Here is a 22,956-nt window from a genome sequence, read left to right on the forward strand (position 1 = left end):
TCCGACTAAGTGGAAGAATACGTTCTGTTGTAACTAGGGATGCACCGAAATTAATCGGCCAGAAATAGCAAACATAGCACTTTCGGTGTTCGGCCTAATAAGTCAAAAAAAGATTACACTCACAGAAAGTATAAACATATTACATGTGTACATTAAAAGTAAATGGACACATGTAATTTACTTTACAGAGTAAAAGCACTTATTGACCATTTCATTTATGCAATGGTAAAAAAAATAAATAAAAGGAGGCGAAAATGTGAATGTACTTGTTCGGCAAAGTTTTTCATAATATTCGGTTTTGGCTACGGCCAAGAATTTTCATTTTGGTGTATCCCTAGTTGTATCTGTGACTCGTAAAGTTTGGAGGATCTATTTTTAGGGGCATATGAGTGTGAAATGCTCGCACTGTAGATCCCTGGGTCTAGCGTTACACAACACAGGAAAAAACAAAAACAACAAAAAAATAAATAATCGCACAGTTGTGACAACCTACCTATCTAGTAATTTTGGCTATGCAATATAAAAGTAAATACGTTGACACAGATTTTAAGCGCACCAACTCTTTGTGCAAAAAGGATTTTCACATTGACCAAAGTATCTATATTATACCTTGTTAAATGGCGATTAAGACAAATCATTTTAATGGCCTTAATTTTCCCAAAATTGATTTATTAACTTTTTAAAGACTTTAAGACCCCAGACACACTGATATAGGTAAAATCAATTTTTTGATGGCTTGGCCATGGTCACAATGACTTTATAACAAACTGTCAGTTCCTCAATCAACCTTATTTAATTTTGCTAATGTCGGATAACACACCCCCACTTCAATTATTGTTACTAGTCCTTCTGTTTATTATTGTTATTAATACAGTCACATGATAACAGGTGGTTGTATTCAGGGCAGCAGGAAACAGCTAGCTTGGCTCTGTGAAAACTGTCACACTGATTCTTTGTGAATGCATTTGTGTTCTTTAAGGGTTCTCCTGTCGGTATAAGATTTGCCACATTTGCCACAGCTGTACGGTTTCTCTCCAGTGTGAACACGTTGGTGCTTTTTTAGGTCCCCTGATTGAGCAAAAGTTTTCCCACACTGTTCACACCAGTGCGGTTTCTCTCCAGTGTGAACACGTTGGTGCACTTTTAGGGCACCTGGATGAGCGAAAGATTTCCCACACTGTTCACACCAGTACGGTTTCTCTCCAGTGTGAACACGTTGGTGCACTTTTAGGGCACCTGCTCGAGCAAACGTTTTTCCACACTGTTCACACCAGTGAGGTTTCTCTCCAGTGTGAACAAGTTGGTGCCTTTTTAGGTTACCTGATTCAGCAAAAGTTTTTCCACACTGTTCACACCAGTATGGTTTCTGTCCAGTGTGAACACGTTGGTGGTGTTTTAGGTGAACTGATCTAGTGAAAACTTTCCCACATTGTTCACACCAGTGAGGTTTCTCTCCAGTGTGAACACGTTGGTGGTTTTTTAGGACACCTGCTCGAGCAAAAGTTTTTCCACACTGTTCACACCAATACGGCTTCTCTCCAGTGTGAACTCGTTGGTGGTTTTTTAGGTGACCTGACTGAGAGAACGTTTTTCCACACTGTTCACACCAGTGCGGTTTCTCTCCAGTGTGAACACGTTGGTGGATTAGTAACTTATCAGATCTGCTGAAAGTTTTTCCACACTGTTCACACCAGTGCGGCTTCTCTCCAGTGTGAACACGTTGGTGGTGTTTTAGGTGAACTGATCTAGTGAAAACCTTCCCACATTGTTCACACCAATACGGTTTCTCTCCAGTGTGAACACATTGGTGGATTTTTAGGACACCTGATCGAGCAAAAGTTTTTCCACACTGTTCACACCAGTACGGTTTCTCTCCAGTGTGAACATGTTGGTGGATTTTTAAGGCAACTGATGTAGTGAAAGCTTTCCCACACTGGTCACAGCTGTACAGTTCCTCTCCAGTGTGAACTCTCTGATGAATCTTCAAATATCCAGATGTTGTGAAGGATTTGTCGCGTTTGAGTCCCTCTCTTTTTCTCCTCTATCAACAGAGAGAAACACAGTAAGTGAGATGTCAAGGTGTAGCAAGGCAAGTTTATTTGTATAGCACATTTCAACAACAAAGGTAATTCAAAGTGCTTTACATTAAACATAAAAGCAACAGAGAAATTGAAAAAAAAATGCACATTAAAATATAAATTTGGGAAGGGTAAAATACCACTTACCAGTGGGTGGCGCCATGATGTTGGGTGAATATTTGCATGATGTGTTCAGGGCGTGACCCTTATGAAATGTGTGAAATTTGGTAGAGGATTCACAACATAGAATCTGACAATATGACGATAGCCTATCTCTCCTCAGCAACGCTATCAGTTGTCTCATTTTCTGTTGCTACCTTGTAATGCTATTTGTCAAACTGAACCTTACACCCAGCTTAACTATAAATCATTGAGCTACATTTTCAGTACCATAGGCCATAAAATGAATTTATTATGATATCAGTATTGAAACTGAAGAATTTTTTTTCTCCTCTCTCTCGTCTGGGAAGCAACCTCAATTTTGGGGGCCTAAAAATACCCGTCTACCCAGGAAAACCATAAGACATTGATGAGGTCATGTTGTAAAACCTGGCAGCGAAGTTCCGCGCTTCACCTTGACACAGGAAGTTGGTGTAACTTCACTGTACATGCTCAGAATTTTACATGTTTAATAAGAGTCCCGCCCTGAACATATGTACATGCCGACATTCACCCACAGTCATAGCGCCACCTGCTGGCCACAGGAAGTGTCAAGTTTTACGCTGTCATGTACTACTCCCAACATATTTGCCTCACCTGCTTCAAAATAGTCTCAGAACAGCCTTAACACATTGATGATTCTATGTTGTGAATCTTGTGAGTTTTCGGATAACAGCGTGTCGTCAAAGTTCATTCCTCTCTCACATATTTGATAAGGGTCATGCCCTGAACACATCTACAGGACAAAATTCACCCAACCTCATAGTGCCACCTGCTGGAATAAGGAAGTGTCCCTTCAAAGATGCAGCCCATGCACACTGAATCACCAAGATTTTTGTGGTACATTTATCATCCCAAGACGCACAAAAAAGCCAGTAGAGCTCCAGAATATGCAACTCGGCCGGCTCACACCCCGACGCGCTACAAGTGCGAGGACCCGCCCAATTTGTGTGTCTTTCTGTGACACTTTAAAATGCTTCCACAATGCCGACATGTCAACGTAATTGTTCGGTAATATTTAATTGTTTTTTTGACTCAACACCGAAAGTGCTTTTATTGCTATTTTGGGTCAATTAATTTTGGTGGCTGAACAAATTGTGATTTCATGACATGAAATGTAAAATGTTTGTGCTGTTAAAATCTGTGAATAACAACCACCTCACTGATACAAAATGAGCTCCAGCTCAACAACTACAGCAGTAAAATCCTGCTTTTACATTAATGAGTCATTAAAATAACAGAAACTTTATATAATTAATATCTAATGTTAAAAAAAAAAAAAATCAACACTCACTGAGTCATAATGATGAGATAAGAAGTAACTTACTGTCATATGTTGATCTTAGTTTTGTTATAAAAAGTATTTCAGTATATTGACTCACCACAGGAGCTTTTATTTTGGTAATTCTTACCTTTTTTGGGCCATAAGGGTCAAACAACAGAGAATCCCTCAGTAATAATAGAGCCAGAACAGATCTAATTATTAACTGCAGCTTACAGCAGATACAAACCAAACTACTGCAGGAAGCACATCAGCTTCTGTACGTTACAGTAAGGGAGGAAACAACGCTGACATGAGCTGAGGTGTAAAGGTCAAAGACATGTGAGCTAACAGACACATTAGAAAGTTCAATAACAAATCAAAGCTGCTCGTTCAGCCACTAAACGTCAGTGATTTCCTGTCAGAGCACAGCAGCATCCAGAGAGAGTAAAACAATGAAGGAAAGAGCAGAAGATGGAGGAACAGCAGCACTCTGTTCTCTTTATTCTTCATCTTTATTGGTCTGTCTGCTTAATGAGCAGCAGGTGGCGCTCAAACACAGTCTGACTCTTCAACAAAACCTCTGGAAGCTGTTAGACTCTGAAGGACTGAGAGTGAAAGTCTGGAGGTTTCTTTTGACCCCAAACAGACTCAGAGGACAAAGAGTGGGCTTTTGTTTTCCACAAATGATGCAGTTCATTAGAAAACATGATATTTAATAAGGAATGTGAGAGTGAGAAGACGATAAAGAGGTTTTCCACCTTTGTAAATCAGCTTCCACCGCTTGTTTTGGGGCTGCTGCACAGACGACATCAGAATCTGAAGTAGAAGTTAAAGGTTTGTGACTGCAGGATCAAAACAGGACGTTTCACTTTCATCATGATCACATCATGGAAACCATCATCCAATCCTTCCTCTGCCAGTTATTTCTTGCAGACAGATGCTCATTGATGCTGCAGCTTAATGCAGCCCCAGGTTGTGGTACAAATCTTGAGAGTAATTTATAAAATTTTATAGTTTTATTTTCAATCCGGTGCCCTCACAGACCTGACGGGATGATGGTGAACATGTCACAGTACGTTTGACTGGAGGTTTGGTATATTTCCTTCTGAAGAAATAAAGAAGTTACAACAAACAGGTGTCTTTGTGATATTTATTAAAGTAAGAATAACAGAGTGATTCAGCTGAAGGGCAGAGCTCATACACCAGAGGGCTGTTAGAGAGTCTGACCCAGAGAAACAGAGAAGACATTTAATGCTAGAGAATAATTGTGGAGTCTAACAGAAAAGCCTTTCTCAGCCTTGAGCCACAGTGGAAACTCCTTTCTCACAGGAAAGCATGACACAAAACAATCTCACAGAAGGTCATTATATCAAAACACTGGTACACTAAGTGGAAATCATAACATCACATAAGATGAGCAAAGAACATAAGGTAATGACATATAGCGAGACGGAAGTCATAAAGCATTATTGTTTGATGCATAAAATTCAGAGAGTTTAACAGAATTACATTATTCTAAACAAAGTTTACACCAAAGATTCACAACATTACGAGTTTAAACTACTTGCAGAAGAACTGTGGTCTGCAACATTAAAACCTGCCAGTTTTGTCCACTGTGACTGATGAGATGTGTATTTTTTTTCCCCCGTCAGCTACATGTGGTGGAGCTCCGTGCTGCCTTCATGGGAACGGGAAGTCAGAGTATCATCTGTACAATTTTAACCACATCTAGAAAATTGACGCCCTCTTCTTGGTATTACTGTGGAAAAGAGTTTAATTCTCTGAGGAATACACCGTGAACAGCTTGTCTTGAACGACAGAGCTTTCACCATTGCAGCCCGCTCCCTATGAAACTCCTTACCCATACACATCCTAGATTGCAGCGACATGGACTCTTTCAAAGCACTTATCAAAACCCACCTTTATAGTTATTAACAGATGAGCTAATAAAGTTTAGACCAAAACTAATTGTGATTTCATGACAGAGATTCAAGCAGTCTAACCCAAAACAAGCAGCAGTGAAGGTTAACATGAAATCCTCCTCACAGATCAATCAGAAGGATCATTGTTTGTTATGCGCGCTCAGCCATGACACGCGCTGCACGCGCATGCGCAACGCGGGAAAATGCCGACAGTCAGAGCACAAAGAAAAGAGAAACGCTCGTGAGTTTTTCTTTCAGCTTCCTCTCTTCAAGATGAAAACAGGAACCACGGAGACACTTTGGAAATCAAACCACGTCAACACAAACCCTGGAGCGGGTTTTCAGGCTCTGATCTCTAACAACAGAATGAACGGATGATACACGGACCCTCGAGACTCTTCCTCGTGTCTTTAGTCTCGTGATGAAGTCATGAACACTGACCTGAACATCGGCGCTATCAGAGCACGAGGCTGCTGTTTGGCTCCTGCGGTCCGGGTTCTGGTTCTCCATCGTCCTGCAGGTCTCCGCTGTGACTGGTGGACCGTGTTGTCCTGGACTGAGTCTGGATTCTGGTCTCGGAGCTCTTCAGGCTGAGATACAGGAGCGCTGCGGGATCCCGCGGAGTGTTCTCGCGATGTCACGGCGTCTCGCCCCGCCCCTTAGTTACTGTCGCTAAGGCCGTTTAGAAACATGGCTCCTTGATTTCAGGCAGAAGATGAAGTTTAGTTAGTTGGTTTCCTGAAACCAGCTGATCATATTTGATGTGTATGAGGGAGTGTGTTTCACACAGAGCAGAGTTTTAATGAAGCGCTTGTTATTATCACATCAGAGGCTCATGAAAAATATCCTGCTGAAGCTTTTTATACATCATGTTTTTACACAAAGAAAGAAATAACTTCATGTCACATTCAAGGTTGAATTTACAAGAAGGCAGAATCATTAAGAATTTGTCGTAGACAGCGTTTCACAGGGTTTCTAAAGTGGTTCTCTATTCAAATGGGTATCAGCTGCTTGAAAAGGCGACTGATGCGCATTTTCACCTCTCTTCAGGTGATCAGCTTGAATAGGAGGCAGAGAGCTGAACATGTGGACATCAGCTGGCTATTCAGCTGCATTAATGAGCAGCCCAAACAGATGCAAACACAAAGCCACTGAAGGAAAACTGTGTGTTGTGAATGTAGCCTGCAAACCTCTTTAGTCTCCGTTAATACAGAAGAAATTAGAAATATAACAACATGTTGATGTGACGCTCACTTCATAAATAAATGCACATTACAGGGAATTGCACGAGAGGATAAAAATGATATGGCAGTGTGTAAACCAGTGATGTGAAGTGCCCACTGTACAAAGCTTATGCTGGTGAGTGAATGAGCCCCCAGTCAAACATTGTAATGCATTTCTAACATAACAATGGCTTGTAGCTCTGATCACAGTCAGCACCTTCCGCTAACAGTAGAGTCAAACACACAACAGGAAGCTGGACAGACACATGTCTCCACACAACAAGCTGATGTCAGTGAGGAAGTATTGTAGAAAGACTGCTGTGTCATGTGATGTTTATGTGACACAGATGTGTAGTGATGATGTAACCCTCCCCTCCATGTCTCTGCTGGGACGTCCTCACAGGCAGCATGTTGTCTCTGGGTCATTCTGCTTCCTCCGTCCTCCAGCCGGTGACCCAGAGATCCACCGAGCTCCTCCATCATCCAGGATGTTCCCCTCACTTTCACAGGTGGAGCAGAGAGGAGCCCCAGCTGGATCCTATGAGGACGTCTGTTACCGGGCAGAAAAAGGCTGCTTGTTGATTGGTCGGCTGATCTGATGGTCAGTAAAAGTGGAAATTCTAATATTAATATTCCTCCAGGAATGTAAAAGGGAGCAGCAGAGGCTCTGAACGTCTTCATGATGATTCAGCAAATGGAAATGATTCCATGTGTGTGGAATCCAAATCAGAAATGTCTTAATGCAATAAATCTTTATTACTCCTTCCCATCTGGGGCCTTAATCCTGAAGCTGGTTTAACAGAGTCTCTCTGGGTGATCTGGTCTCAATGAGTCTAACAAGACTGTCCTGGATAACCAGGATACTGAAGCTGTTTATGGACAGATTGTGTTAACTCTGGGTTTTACATCCAGCTCCAATGTGAAACAGGACGAGTTGTTAGTTCCAACAACATCATCACAACCATGAAGGAAGAGCTTCATCTGAGACCTGCTGAATATATTAGGTAGATTTGCTGCAAACAGTACAATAATAAACCCGTCCAGCAAAATGTAACAGAAAAGACGTGAAAAAAACTTCTTGCCAGTCAAACGACATCCTTTCAAAATGATTTAAAAACCTTACAAACAACATTTGCATGTAGGATCTAGTTTGAATATCTCACTCAGTGTTAACATCATATTGCTGAACTTCAAGAACTGGAACAAGTTGAACACAATAAATATGAGATGCTGTCAGACGAGCATTTGTTTCTTCAGCTTCAGAGTCATTAATATGAAATGTAAAATGTTAGTGCTGTTAAAATCTGTGAACAACAACAAACTTACTGGGCTGCTGATCTTCCATTATAGCAGGACTGGTTGTTTCTATTAAAGGTAACAGGATACAAACCCTCTGCACACAGTTTGCTCCTCCAGTGACTTTAAAGTGAAAACTATCATCTGTTGAACAAACTGAAGCTCCTCTGCTGCCTCCTGCTGGCTGCTTCCTGTCACTGTCAGTCTGTTCGTCCCTCAGGACAAACTGGAGAGCTCCTCACAAAACATTCACATTAACACAACAGCTACATTTACTACACTGCTGTACTCAAGTACAACACTCAGGTACTTGTACTTTACTTTCTACTTCTACTCCACATCTCAGAGGGAAATAATGAACTTTTACTTCACTACATTTATCTGACAGCTTTAGTTATTTTACAAAGTAGGACTTTTACACACAAACATAAAAGAAACATTCAAATTTTGTGTTTAAAATATATTTTTTATTAGTTAAACTCCCAACAGTTTATATAATTATTATAACTTTTCTTGTACACGATATAAATCCTCCACACCAGACTCTACTACTGAAAATCTCTAAGACAATCATCAGTTACAGTCTGATACAAAATGAGCTCCAGCTCAACAACTACAGCAGTAAAATCCTGCTTTACATTAATGAGTCATTAAAATAACAGAAACTTTATATAATTAATATCTTTAATGTTAAAAAAAATCAACACTCACTGAGTCATAATGATGACATAAGAAGTAACTTACTGTCATATGTTGATCTTAGTTTTGTTATAAAAATATTTCAGTATGTTGACTCACCACAGGAGCTTTTATTTTGGTAATTCTTACCTTTTTTGGGCCATAAGGGTCAAACAACAGAGAATCCCTCAGTAATAATAGAGCCAGAACAGATCTAATTATTAACTGCAGCTTACAGCAGATACAAGCCAAACTACTGCAGGAAGCACATCAGCTTCTGTACGTTACAGTAAGGGAGGAAACATCAACGCTGACATGAGCTGAGGTGTAAAGGTCAAAGACATGTGAGCTAACAGACACATTAGAAAGTTCAATAACAAATCAAAGCTGCTCGTTCAGCCACTAAACGTCAGTGATTTCCTGTCGGAGCACAGCAGCATCCAGAGAGAGTAAAACAATGAAGGAAAGAGCAGAAGATGGAGGAACAGCAGCACTCTGTTCTCTTTATTCTTCATCTTTATTGGTCTGTCTGCTTAATGAGCAGCAGGTGGCGCTCAAACACAGTCTGACTCTTCAACAAAACCTCTGGAAGCTCTGTTAGACTCTGAAGGACTGAGAGTGAAAGTCTGGAGGTTTCTTTTGACCCCAAACAGACTCAGAGGCCAAAGAGTGGGCTTTTGTTTTCCACAAGTGATGCAGTTCATTAGAAAACATGATATTTAATAAGGAATGTGAGAGTGAGAAGACGATAAAGAGGTTTTCCACCTTTGTAAATCAGCTTCCACCGCTTGTTTTGGTGCTGCTGCACAGACGACATCAGAATCTGAAGTAGAAGTTAAAGGTTTGTGACTGCAGGATCAAAACAGGACGTTTCACTTTCATCATGCTCCTTTGAAAACACAACTTTTCTCTCTTTGATTTCTGATCAGCTCAGAAGTGACGGTCTGTGGTGACAGCGGTGATGACATCATGGAAACCATCATCCAATCCTTCATCTGCCAGTTTTTCTTGCAGACAGATGCTCATTGATGCTGCAGCTTAATGCAGCCCCAGGTTGTGGTACAAATCTTGAGAGTAATTTATAAAATTTATAGATTTATTTTCAATCCGGTGCCCTCACAGAACTGACGGGATGATGGTGAACATGTCACAGTACGTTTGACTGGAGGTTTGGTATATTTCCTTCTGAAGAAATAAAGAAGTTACAACAAACAGGTGTCTTTGTGATATTTATTAAAGTAAGAATAACAGAGTGATTCAGCGGAAGGGCAGAGCTCATACACCAGAGGGCTGTTAGAGAGTCTGACCCAGAGAAACAGAGAAGATATTTAATGCTAGAGAATAATTGTGGAGTCCAACAGAAAAGCCTTTCTCAGCCTTGAGCCACAGTGGAAACTCCTTTCTCACAGGAAAGCATGACACAAAACAATCTCACAGAAGGTCATTATATCAAAACACTGGTACACTAAGTGGAAATCATAACATCACATAAGATGAGCAAAGAACATATGGTAATGACATATAGAGGATTAATAAAAGTACATATACAGGGTATATACACAAGTATCCTGAAGTAAAATTCAACACCTTTTAAGACGTTTTCAACATATTATAAGACAGACGCCACTTTGAGCTGTAACCGGTTAAGTCAGCAACGCACCTGTAAAAGAGGAATTGTGAAATTTAAATATACTCATCAAATTTTTATGGCCTATATGTGACCAGGTTGTAATCTAAAAACTGAAGCATTCACCAACCTTCTCAGTCTGTATAGGCCTGTTTTCTTTGTGAAGAACTGGTCGGATTTCCTGCAAAAATCCATTGTCTTAAATCGACTATGACGTTTATGTTTGCAACATTACTGAAAATCATGTGAAATGTGTGATTTTGTGTTTTAGTTGTTTCAAACTAGATAATGTTTGCTTGCATGCAATTTTACTTTTTAATTTTATTTACTATAATTTGTACTGTTAGTTTAGTGTACAGTTTACCACTATTATAATATTAATTCCAGTTACTGCAGTTTCATTTTGGGGTTGTTTTTTATTCATTAACTTTGTGCATTAAAATGCTCTAGGCTGCATGGTAGTTAGTCTCCAACTTTAATTTCAAGTAGGCTACTAACTCGTCAGTAATCATAACTATTTATGCAGAACGCTGAGTTCAAAATTTGAATAGTTTGCTGTAGCACATCAAACTTCTTTATGTCCCGCTCCATTCAGGCTGTGATAGATCTGTTCACAAAAAGTGACACTGACGAGTGCTTCGGCTTTATGAAAAGGTGAAAGTGTTTCAATAAAAGGCACAGTTAGCTAAATAGCCAGCTAACGTTAGCCAATTCCAAACGTTGTTTCTAATTTCCCTGTTGTCTTCTGCAGAGGTGGGACCAAGTCATCATTTTACAAGTCAGAGTCAAGTCGAGTTGAGTCCCAAGTCCAGACTGATCATGACTGGCAAGTCCGAGTCAAGTCTTAAGTCAAGGACCAACAATTCCCAAGTCAAGTCCAAGTCTTACACTTTGAGTTTTGAGTCCTAAACAAATCATAATACGCTCTTCACCAAATTAAAAAACAAATTCTAAAGTTTTTTCAAGTTAAGAATAAAAAAAATGTAGTGAATGAAGCATTAGCCTTTACAAAAAGAAGGCAGAGGAGCAGTTTCACACAACAAATTAAATGTTCATGTAGGGCTGCTAATTACTTTGGTCAATATTGAGATCACAATTATTTAACAGGTTTACTCATTGCCTTATGAAACCTTAATCTATTGAACTCTTAAAATGTAATACTTTCTTTTTAAAAACTAGGATATATGTACATTACTCCAAAATAACCCAGGAAATAAGAAACAATAATCATTGTTAACTTTAACCAGCATCTAGAGCGCAAGAGGACGACATCAGTTTCCCCCAAGTTGCAGGGGTGGAAATTTACCAGCCACCAACCAATGAATGCATCTAATCCGTGTGTTACACAATTTTAGATATCATCTAACATCAGGGACCAATTTAAGTGCGACATAACAAGAACGCTGGTCTGCTGCTAATTATCGTCAAATAGAAATTATATGACTGATATTTTTAACAGCCAATGTGGCGGGTCACCATTCAGACATTTGGCAGCCAAACGGAAAATCCACCCGCATTTAGCTGGTGTTAATTTCCATCCCTGTTTGGGTGAAGGATGGGTCACTGAGAGGGCTCAGTGTGTGTGAGTACACGGAGGGGAGCAGAGCAGGTAAATTTAAATGCTCCGTACTTGTATAGCGCCTTGTGACAGGTGAACTACTTGAGTTGACAAAGTTACGTTACAGAATGCTGAAATAAAACCGCGGTGTTTTGTCGGGAGATACAGTGACATAAACCAACGGTGAGAAAACTATAAATCGCTATGACATTAGAAGATGCAAACACAGTGGATACTTTACAAGAACCGATCAGGTAAAGCAACACTGAACACACCTTTTAGGGAGGGACAAGAGGCTCAGCTGTAAAGGAAAGGGGTGCGCTGGGTTTATAAAACAAAACAAGTGTCGTGAAACGGCTCCCCGCCAATTATAGTTTTATCTTAATTAACTTGTTTTGATAATTGGTGGAAGCAGCTTAACAACAGCTGCGGCAGTCTCTCTACACTGTTTCGACCTCACCTTTCTTTTCTCCGTGAGATCGTGGAATTTAGCGTCAGGCCCCCAGTTGTTGTCCATGGATTATGTGCAAAAAATTCATCCAGCCAGAGGGAACGATCACAAACTGTTCATAGCACGCCGGTAGTAGGCCTCCTACACAACTCATTGTAGGTACCGGAGAGGGAGTGGGTCGCTGGGGCGGACAGGGCCAGGAGATCACGGAGCGGCCAGGCGCGCTTCGGACAAGCTGTGTGCCAGTTTAAATGAGATCAAAATTTTATTAATTGCACAGAGCTATGTTGATGCGCTGCGCAGTTTTTTATATCATAATTTAGTTTGAGTAACAGGGCTGTTCAAGCGGTCAGAGCTCGGTCCGACAAAATGGAAGATTACGTACAGTTGCAACTGTGACCCGTACATCAGTTTTCCGGTTCGCAAATATGTATTTTTAGGGGGCATATGAGAGTGAAATGCTCGCACTATAAAACCCTGGGCCTAACGTTACACCACACAGTCGTTACACCCTGCCTATCTAGTAATTTTGGCTATGCAATAGAAATATATACGTTCACACACACACTTTTAGCGTCTTTGTGCAAAAAGAACGCTCTAGTTCATTTCAGTTACCATAAAGGCTTGAATACGTGTGGCTAGCTTAATCGGCGTGTCATAAACAAGTGACAGAAACACTCAAAGTGGTTCAGATCGTTTGTTGCCTTTTCTAAGACGTCAGCCACAGATAGTGGATGTGCTAGGAGACAATTCAGCAGAACAGTGTCTGCAAATGGCGATATTTGCGTCTTTCTCCGACAATTTAAAATGCTTCCCTACTGCCGACACCTCTGTGTGTATATTGTGTAGGCTGCTCACCCATATCTATCTTGCACAGGGTCATTGTATTAACAATATAAAATATAAAATCTTGATAATGCATTATAATTACTTTTTTTTTTTTTTAACACATATGGGCATCATGATATTTTTTATTTATTTTTTATTATTTCGTCATCCGTTTGATCCATTTGTTGCAACTACATCACAGCAAAATGTTCAGTTTGTGTTCATACAGCTGTAGTAATGGCAGGTTGTTTATTTATGCTGTTGCATTGTCGAGTGTGGAAAACTTGTGCGAGTAGTCCAGCGGTCAAACTCGTGCAACGGAAATTGAAAATTTGCGTTGTGTGTAAAACCGGAGTAACAACAACAAACATCTGTTTCCTTTCTTCTGATTTTATCTGTGTAGTCAAATATTAAAAAATGATGTATTTAACATAGCATTACACACTGATAGCATTACACCCCTAGTTGCTCCAGAAGCGTGCAACCTCTGACATATATAGCAGTTGTAAGCGTAAGTTATAAGCTTTGGCTAAATGCGTCAGCTACATGCTAATGTAACGTAGAAAATATCTAGATAATATCTACACCGCAACCTCTGTGGCAACTATGCTGAGTGGTACTCTAGTCTTTCACTCTCTTGCACGGGACACAGGGAGGATAAGCATGAGGAAACGGCTAACTTGACTTTAAAAAAGAATTCACAACGATGTGGTGTGAATGAGTTTGTGGCTTCTAAGTGTACGACGCTCTTTAAACGCTTTCCCACATTGGTCACAGCTGTACGGTTTCTCTCCAGTGTGAACACGTCGGTGGGCTTTTAGGTTACCTGATTGAGCAAAACTTTTCCCACATTGTTCACACCAGTACGGTTTCTCTCCAGTGTGAACACGGCGGTGGACTTCTAACTTATCAGCCCCACGGAAAGTTTTCCCACATTGTTCACACCAATACGGCTTTTCTCCAGTGTGAAGACGTCTGTGTTTTTCTAACTTATCAAACCGACCGAAAGTTTTCCCACATTGTTCACACCAGTAGGGTTTCTCTCCAGTGTGAACACGTCTGTGTTTGTTAATGTGATCTGATCGAGTGAAAGCCTTTCCACATATGTCACAGCAATATGGTTTCTCTCCAGTGTGAACACGTTGGTGGCTTTTTAGGTGGCCTGTTGTACTGAAAGCTTTCCCACACTGGTCACAGCTGTATGGTTTCTCTCCAGTGTGAACACGTTGGTGGATTTTAAGTTGACCTGGTTGAGTGAAAGCTTTTCCACACTGGTCACAGCTGTGCGCTTTTTCTCCAGTGTGAACACGTAGGTGGATTTTCAGTTGACCTGATGTAGTGAAAGCTTTCTCACACTGGTCACAGCTGTGCGCTTTTTCTCCAGTGTGAACACGTAGGTGGATTTTAAGTTGACCAGATGTAGTGAAAGCTTTCTCACACTGGTCACAGCTGTACAGTTTCTCTCCAGTGTGAAGTCTCTGATGAATCTTTAAATATCCAGATGTTGTAAAGGATTTGTCACAGTGCTGACAGCGGTGACATTTGAGTCCATGTCTTCCTCTTTGTTTCTATATCAACAGACAGACATACAGAAAGAAAGACAGTGAGTGAGATGCCATGGTGGAGCGAGCTATCTAGAACCATAAAACAACATTTAGAGCATGTCTGTGTTCGACATTGCATACCAACATACTGCCTACTACTCAGTCAGTATTCACTGCATAATGCGTACAAAATGAACAATTAGTATACTATAGAGGTGCTCCAATCAGGATTTTTTGGGCCAATCACAGATTGCTGAAAGCAGTATCGACCAATCTATTTAAAGCCTATTATTTATCATGTAGCATTATACAGTATACTGTATATTTATTTAATTAGTCAAAAAAACAATTTATTAAGTATTAAAATTAACAGATATTAAAGCATCATGAAATGACAACTGTTTAATTTATTGCCAGGAAACATGGGCAACAAATTCCACCCCCTCTGACTTAAACCATAGAAGCCTTTGCCTGGTTACTGTGAACATCTTATAGCTTGACAATTATAGCTTTCCCCTGGAATAAACTACAAAAACAGAATAAACAGCATCTTCATAAATTTACTTCAATTATAAAAACTGCAACAAAAGGCTGTAGCCCAAATATGTAGGAGACAAAGGAGCACAGGCATCATGAGTCGAAGATGAACTCTGAGGTAGCTGTTTTTTGTTCTGGAAAGCTCTGGCAGGTTCTGTGGGTTTTAGGGGGGAGAGAGAGGAGCAGGGAGAGGGAGAGGAGAGAGGAGTCACAACTGTCATCATTGAGATCTGAAAATAAGGGACATTTAAATAAAAGTCTCTCTCTCTCTGTGTATCAATTTGTGCACTTCCATACTTGTACTTACTATTTTGAGTGCATTCACACCGAGAAGTATGGTCAGTTGTCTTATGTCTATGTGTTTTCGCACAGACTTCACAGACTAGACTTAACTTACATTAAGATATTTTATGCACGGACCAGGTAAAGCTGCAGTGAACACACAGGGTGCAGATGTTGGTTTAAGTTGTTTGATAGGCTGCGTCATTAATAAGCCACCGTGAGAATGGGTTTTCTTGAAATAATAGAGTTGTTTCTCTGCAAAATGTGCAAAAAAATCATTCAGATTAATATAGTGAAGAAACATAAATAAAATGTTTTTCCTGAGCAAAATGTGTGTCACTACTTAAGGCAAACAAATGCATGTTGTCAGTTCTTATAATAAGGGCCTGAGCATAAAACATGCAAGGACCCTTTTGGAACTGATGGAATTTTTTTTCTCTTCTGCAAAGTGAGCTGATTTTTGGAGGCCTAAACATGTTTAAACTTTGCACATAACTCAGGAGGGGCGGAAAATTTAATATTTTATAGGTCTCGCACATGGCTGTGGCAAAATGGCAGCCCCCGGCCAAAAGTTTTACCTACGTGTACAAAATTTCTATGGATTATGTATTAGGTCCAGACATACAAAAACGCCTCTTGGAGCAATGCCCCACACCAATCAGAAAGTCGATTTTGGATTTAATGGTAATTTTACACACTTCGTACTTTAACGACATCCTCCAAGAGAATTAGACCGGTGATTTACAGGCTCCTTACGATCACCATCCCTAAAGGCTACTCTATAGAGAGTCAAAGTAGGCTTGTGCCAATTGGATCGCCTATCGATGATAATAAGGTAATTTTAACTAACTCACTATCAGCACTTCTGTAATTTTTTTTTGCCTAAGGATGATAGGCTGCTAAATAATCAATAATTTTCCAATGTCTCTACATGTGAAGTGAAGCTACTGAGACCATGTCAAGTTGGGAATATGCAATAAAACTAGCTAATGTATGCAGGTACTGTTTGCTTAGAGTACCAGATAAAGTGATGTAATGTTTGCTCAACCCCTAGGTAATGTCGCACAGTATTTGCTTAAGGATCTGATAATATACAATGTAGTAGTAAGGATGAATCATCGACACCTGCTGCAGGTCACGTAACCAGTGAATGAGATCATGACATGTACACTGTAGTAGACACCAAGTCTATAACACTATATACTTATGTTTGATATGTTACCCTATGTTATTCTCTTACAATACAATTGTGTGTGTTTGAGTTTTAACGGTGTCAAATTATGCATGTAGAACTTTTAAAAATTACGGTAAGTTTGATTTTGAAACCTATTGGTGAATTTCCGATCCAGAGTGTCAAAAAATATAAAAGGCTATATTATAATAATGAATCATGTTACAGAACAGCTAAAAAGAAGTAACTTTAATGACACAAAAAAGTAGAGAAAGGGTTAAGAATCGTTAAAACAATCAGTGTTTCCCACAGGATATTAAGAGACTATGGTGGGTGGACCTCGGACCTTGGGGGGTTTTGGGGGTTTCTGTCACTCGTTTGTGAGTTAAGCTAGCCACGCCTAAATTTGGAGTGCACACATATTTAAGACATGAATGGTAATAATGGTAATGGTAAATCCAATGAAATGGACCAGCTCGCGTTGACAGGCAGGTTAGCGACTTTATCCTGTCATTTTCTCTCTTTACAAAGAGAAGTGTTGCAGTATGAGTAGGGCTGGGTATCGTTCAAAGATTTTCAAATCCTATGAAAAGTTGACAATGAAAAGTTGTGCCATCTGTGAGTTCTCATCAATGGGCGTGTCCGTGGTGTGGCGTCCAAAATCGATGAGTTGCCGTGAAACTGGAAGTTGTTATAACTTCAGTGTGCATGCTCATATCTGCACCAAACAGTACATGTAGGATGAGAGTCCAACCCTGAACACATCCATATGCCAACAAAAACACAATGTCATAGCGCCACCTGCTGGCAACAGGAAGTGTCAAGTTGTACGCTGTCATGTACTACTCCAAACATATTTGCCTCACCTGCTTCAAAATAGTCCCAGAACAGCCTTAACACATTGATGATTCTATGTTGTGGATCTTGTGAGTTTTCAGATGACAGCGTGTCGTCAAAGTTCAATGCAAAACAACAGAGTGGCATTAGTGTCACAATGGAAGTCAATGCAGCCGGTACAGAAACTCATAATGGCTGAAATAAAGAAAACATGGTCTGACATGTCAACAAAGAGGGGAAAGAGTTTCTTTGATACAGAAATGAAGGTGTTTGTGAGACGGAAGTCAGAAAGCATTATTGTTTGATGCATAAAATTCAGAGAGTTTAACAGAATTACATAAACAAAGTCGCTGGAAGTTTACACCAAAGATTCACAACATTACGAGTTTAAACTTTAAACTACTTGCAGAAGAACTGTGGTCTGCAACTTTAAAACCTGCCAGTTTAGTCCACTGTGACTGATGAGATGTGTATTTTTTTTCCCCCGTCAGCTACATGTGGTGGAGCTCCGTGCTGCCTTCATGGGAACGGGAAGTCAGAGTATCATCTGTACAATTTTAACCACATCTAGAAAATTGACGCCCTCTTTCTTGGTATTACTGTGGAAAAGTGTTTAATTCTCTGAGGAATAAACCGTGAACAGCTTGTCTTGAACGACAGAGCTTTCACCATTGCAGCCCGCTCCCTATGAAACTCCTTACCCATACACATCCTAGATTGCAGCGACATGGACTCTTTCAAAGCACTTATCAAAACCCACCTTTATAGTTATTAACAGATGAGCTAATAAAGTTTAGACCAAAACAAATTGTGATTTCATGACAGAGATTCAAGCAGTCTAACCCAAAACAAGCAGCAGTGAAGGTTAACAAGAAATCCTCCTCACAGATCAATCAGAAGGATCATTGTTTGTTATGCGCGCTCAGCCATGACACGCGCTGCACGCGCATGCGCAACGCGGGAAAATGCCGACAGTCACAGCACAAAGAAAAGAGAAACGCTCGTGAGTTTTTCTTTCAGCTTCCTCTCTTCAAGATGAAAACAGGAACCACGGAGACACTTTGGAAATCAAACCACGTCAACACAAACCCTGGAGCGGGTTTTCAGGCTCTGATCTCTAACAACAGAATGAACGGATGATACACGGACCCTCGAGACTCTTCCTCGTGTCTTTAGTCTCGTGATGAAGTCATGAACACTGACCTGAACATCGGCGCTATCAGAGCACGAGGCTGCTGTTTGGCTCCTGTGGTCCGGGTTCTGGTTCTCCATCGTCCTGCAGGTCTCCGCTGTGACTGGTGGACCGTGTTGTCCTGGACTGAGTCTGGATTCTGGTCTCGGAGCTCTTCAGGCTGAGATACAGGAGCGCTGCGGGATCCCGCGGAGTGTTCTCGCGATGTCACGGCGTCTCGCCCCGCCCCTTAGTTACTGTCGCTAAGGCCGTTTAGAAACATGGCTCCTTGATTTCAGGCAGAAGATGAAGTTTAGTTAGTTGGTTTCCTGAAACCAGCTGATCATATTTGATGTGTATGAAGGAGTGTGCTTCACACAGAGCAGAGTTTTAATGAAGCGCTTGTTATTATCACAGGATCATGAAAAATATCCTGCTGAAGCTTTTTATACATCATGTTTTTACACAAAGAAAGAAATAACTTCATGTCACATTCAAGGTTGAATTTACAAGAAGGCAGAATCATTAAGAATTTGTCGTAGACAGCGTTTCACAGAGTTTCTAAAGTGGTTCTCTATTCAAATGGGTATCAGCTGCTTGAAAAGGCGACTGACGCACATTTTCACCTCTCTTCAGGTGATCAGCTTGAATAGGAGGCAGAGAGCTGAACATGTGGACATCAGCTGGCTATTCAGCTGCATTAATGAGCAGCCCAAACAGATGCAAACACAAAGCCACTGAAGGAAAACTGTGTGTTGTGAATGTAGCCTGCAAACCTCTTTAGTCTCCGTTAATACAGAAGAAATTAGAAATATAACAACATGTTGATGTGTTGCTCACTTCATAAATAAATGCACATTACAGGGAATTGCACGAGAGGATAAAAATGATATGGCAGTGTGTAAACCAGTGATGTGAAGTGCCCACTGTACAAAGCTTATGCTGGTGAGTGAATGAGCCCCCAGTCAAACATTGTAATGCATTTCTAACATAACAATGGCTTGTAGCTCTGATCACAGTCAGCACCTTCCGCTAACAGTAGAGTCAAACACACAACAGGAAGCTGGACAGACACATGTCTCCACACAACAAGCTGATGTCAGTGAGGAAGTGTTGTAGAAAGACTGCTGCGTCATGTGATGTTTGTTCTTCAACACACACACACAGATGTGTAGTGATGGTGTAACCCTCCCCTCCATGTCTCTGCTGGGACGTCCTCACAGGCAGCATGTTGTCTCTGGGTCATTCTGCTTCCTCCGTCCTCCAGCCGGTGACCCAGAGATCCACTGAGCTCCTCCATCATCCAGGATGTTCCCCTCACTTTCACAGGTAGAGCAGAGAGGAGCCCCAGCTGGATCCTATGAGGACGTCTGTTACGGGGCAGAAACAGGCTGCTTTTTGATTGGTCGGCCGATCTGATGGACAGTAAAAGTGGAAATTCTAATATTAATATTCCTCCAGGAGTGTAAAAGGGAGCAGCAGCAGCAGCAGAGGCTCTGAACGTCTTCATGATGATTCAGCAAATGGAAATAATTCCATGTGTTTGGAATCCAAATCAGAAATGTCTTAATGCAATAAATCTTTATTGCTCCTTCCCATCTGGGGCCTTAATCCTGAAGCTGGTTTAACAGAGTCTCTCTGGGTGATCTGGTCTCAATGAGTCTAACAAGACTGTCCTGGATAACCAGGATACTGAAGCTGTTTATGGACAGATTGTGTTAACTCTGGGTTTTACTTCCAGCTCCAATGTGAAACAGGACGAGTTGTTAGTTCCAACAACATCATCACAACCATGAAGGAAGAGCTTCATCTGAGACCTGCTGAATATATATTAGGTAGATTTGCTGCAAACAGTACAATAATAAACCCGTCCAGCAAAATGTAACAGAAAAGACGTGAAAAAAACTTCTTGCCAGTCGTGTAAGATACGTTTGGTTTTAGTTGAAAGATAAAAAGTGTCCTTCTCTTGTTTCAACATCTTGTAAACGACATCCTTTCAAAATGATTTAAAAACCTTACAAACAACATTTGCATGTAGGATCTAGTTTGAATATCTCACTCAGTGTTAAAACTATCATCTGTTGAACAAACTGAAGCTCCTCTGCTGCCTCCTGCTGGCTGCTTCCTGTCACTGTCAGTCTGTTTGGCCCTCAGAACAAACTGGAGAGCTCAGAAAACATTCACATTAACACAACAGCTATATTTACTACACTGCTGTACTCAAGTACAGCACTCAGGTACTTGTACTTTACTTTCTACTTCTACTCCACATCTCAGAGGGAAATAATGAACTTTTACTTCACTACATTTATCTGACAGCTTTAGTTATTTTACAAAATAGGACTTTTACACACAAACATAAAAGAAACATTCAAATTTTGTGTTTAAAATATTTTTTTATTAGTTAAACTCCCAACAGTTTATATAATTATTATAACTTTTCTTGTACACGATATAAATCCTCCACACCAGACTCTACTACTGAAAATCTCTAAGACAATCATCAGTTACAGTCTGACAAAATGAGCTCCAGCTCAACAACTACAGCAGTAAAATCCTGCTTTTACATTAATGAGTCATTAAAATAACAGAAACTTCATACAATTAACATCTTAAATGTTAAAAGATCAACACTCACTGAATCATAATGATGAGATATAAACTAATTTAGTGTCATATGTTGATCTGAGTTTTGGTTTAAAAGGTATTTCAGTACCTTAAAAATGTTGACTCACCACAGGAGCTTTTATTTTGGTAATTCTTACCTTTTTTGGGCCATAAGAGTCAAACAACAGAGAATCCCTCAGTAATAATAGAGCCAGAAATAACAGATCTAATTATTAACTGCAGCTTACAGCAGATACAAGCCAAACTACTGCAGGAAGCACATCAGCTTCTGTACGTTACAGTAAGGGAGGAAACATCAACGCTGACATGAGCTGAGGTGTAAAGGTCAAAGACATGTGAGCTAACAGACACATTAGAAAGTTCAATAACAAATCAAAGCTGCTCGTTCAGCCACTAAACGTCAGTGATTTCCTGTCGAGCACAGCAGCATCCAGAGAGAGTAAAACAATGAAGGAAAGAGCAGAAGATGGAGGAACAGCAGCACTCTGTTCTCTTTATTCTTCATCTTTATTGGTCTGTCTGCTTAATGAGCAGCAGGTGGCGCTCAAACACAGTCTGACTCTTCAACAAAACCTCTGGAAGCTGTTAGACTCTGAAGGACTGAGAGTGAAAGTCTGGAGGTTTCTTTTGACCCCAAACAGACTCAGAGGCCAAAGAGTGGGCTTTTGTTTTCCACAAGTGATGCAGTTCATTAGAAAACATGATATTTAATAAGGAATGTGAGAGTGAGAAGACGATAAAGAGGTTTTCCACCTTTGTAAATCAGATTCCACCGCTTGTTTTGGTGCTGCTGCACAGATGTTTGTGACTGCAGGATCAAAACAGGACGTTTCACTTTCATCATGCTCCTTTGAAAACACAACTTTTCTCTCTTTGATTTCTGATCAGCTCAGAAGTGACGGTCTGTGGTGACAGCGGTGATGACATCATGGAAACCATCATCCAATCCCTCCTCTGCCAGTTTTTTCTTGCAGACAGATGCTCATTGATGCTGCAGCTTAATGCAGCCCCAGGTTGTGGTACAAATCTTGAGAGTAATTTATAAAATTTTATAGATTTATTTTCAATCCGGTGCCCTCACAGACCTGACGGGATGATGGTGAACATGTCACAGTACGTTTGACTGGAGGTTTGGTATATTTCCTTCTGAAGAAATAAAGAAGTTACAACAAACAGGTGTCTTTGTGATATTTATTAAAGTAAGAATAACAGGGTGATTCAGCTGAAGGGCAGAGCTCATACACCAGAGGGCTGTTAGAGAGTCTGACCCAGAGAAACAGTCTAACAGAAAAGCCTTTCTCAGCCTTGAGCCACAGTGGAAACTCCTTTCTTACATTAAAGCATGACACAAAACAAACTCACAGAAGGTCATATCAAAACACTGGTACACTAAGTGGAAATTATAAGGATGCTGTCGGCATCCTAAAGCTTATTTGTGTCCATTTTTATAAGAATAACTTCAGTAAAACAGATGTATAATAGAACAAGGAGAACATGTTGCTCTCAGGAGGCGGCTAGAAGGAGCACATACTGGCACGATGGCATCCGGCTATATCTACATCTGTCCACTGCAGAGGCTCGACCCACAACCTGGAAGAGGAGCTAGTATAAATGAGTTTATTAGTATAATATTATAACATTATATTAAAGGTATATTGTTAATATAATCATAAACTGTTAGTTTGATAATAATATATTATTT

At 40.4% G+C, this 22,956-nt stretch overlaps 1 protein-coding gene across 1 annotated transcript in view; it reads right to left on the reverse strand.

Annotated features, from left to right (window-relative positions):
- Window positions 1-648: 648 nt before the first annotated feature.
- LOC119912751 (zinc finger protein 658B-like) overlaps window positions 649-22,956 on the reverse strand; it is a 29,606-nt gene continuing 7,298 nt past the window's right edge. Inside the window, exons 2-4 of the mRNA XM_038732041.1 lie at window positions 18,659-18,914; window positions 13,790-14,652; window positions 649-1,970 (exon numbers count right to left, since the gene is read on the reverse strand). Coding sequence (XP_038587969.1) covers window positions 941-1,970; window positions 13,790-14,652; window positions 18,659-18,727 — 1,962 coding nt within the window. The 5' untranslated portion in view covers window positions 18,728-18,914 and the 3' untranslated portion in view covers window positions 649-940. The remainder of the gene's footprint in view (window positions 1,971-13,789; window positions 14,653-18,658; window positions 18,915-22,956) is intronic.

This window comes from Micropterus salmoides, unplaced genomic scaffold (assembly GCF_014851395.1).
Source record: "Micropterus salmoides isolate LMB-PRFRI ecotype aquatic unplaced genomic scaffold, ASM1485139v1 Ms_hic_scaffold_2, whole genome shotgun sequence".
NCBI lineage: Eukaryota > Metazoa > Chordata > Actinopteri > Centrarchiformes > Centrarchidae > Micropterus > Micropterus salmoides.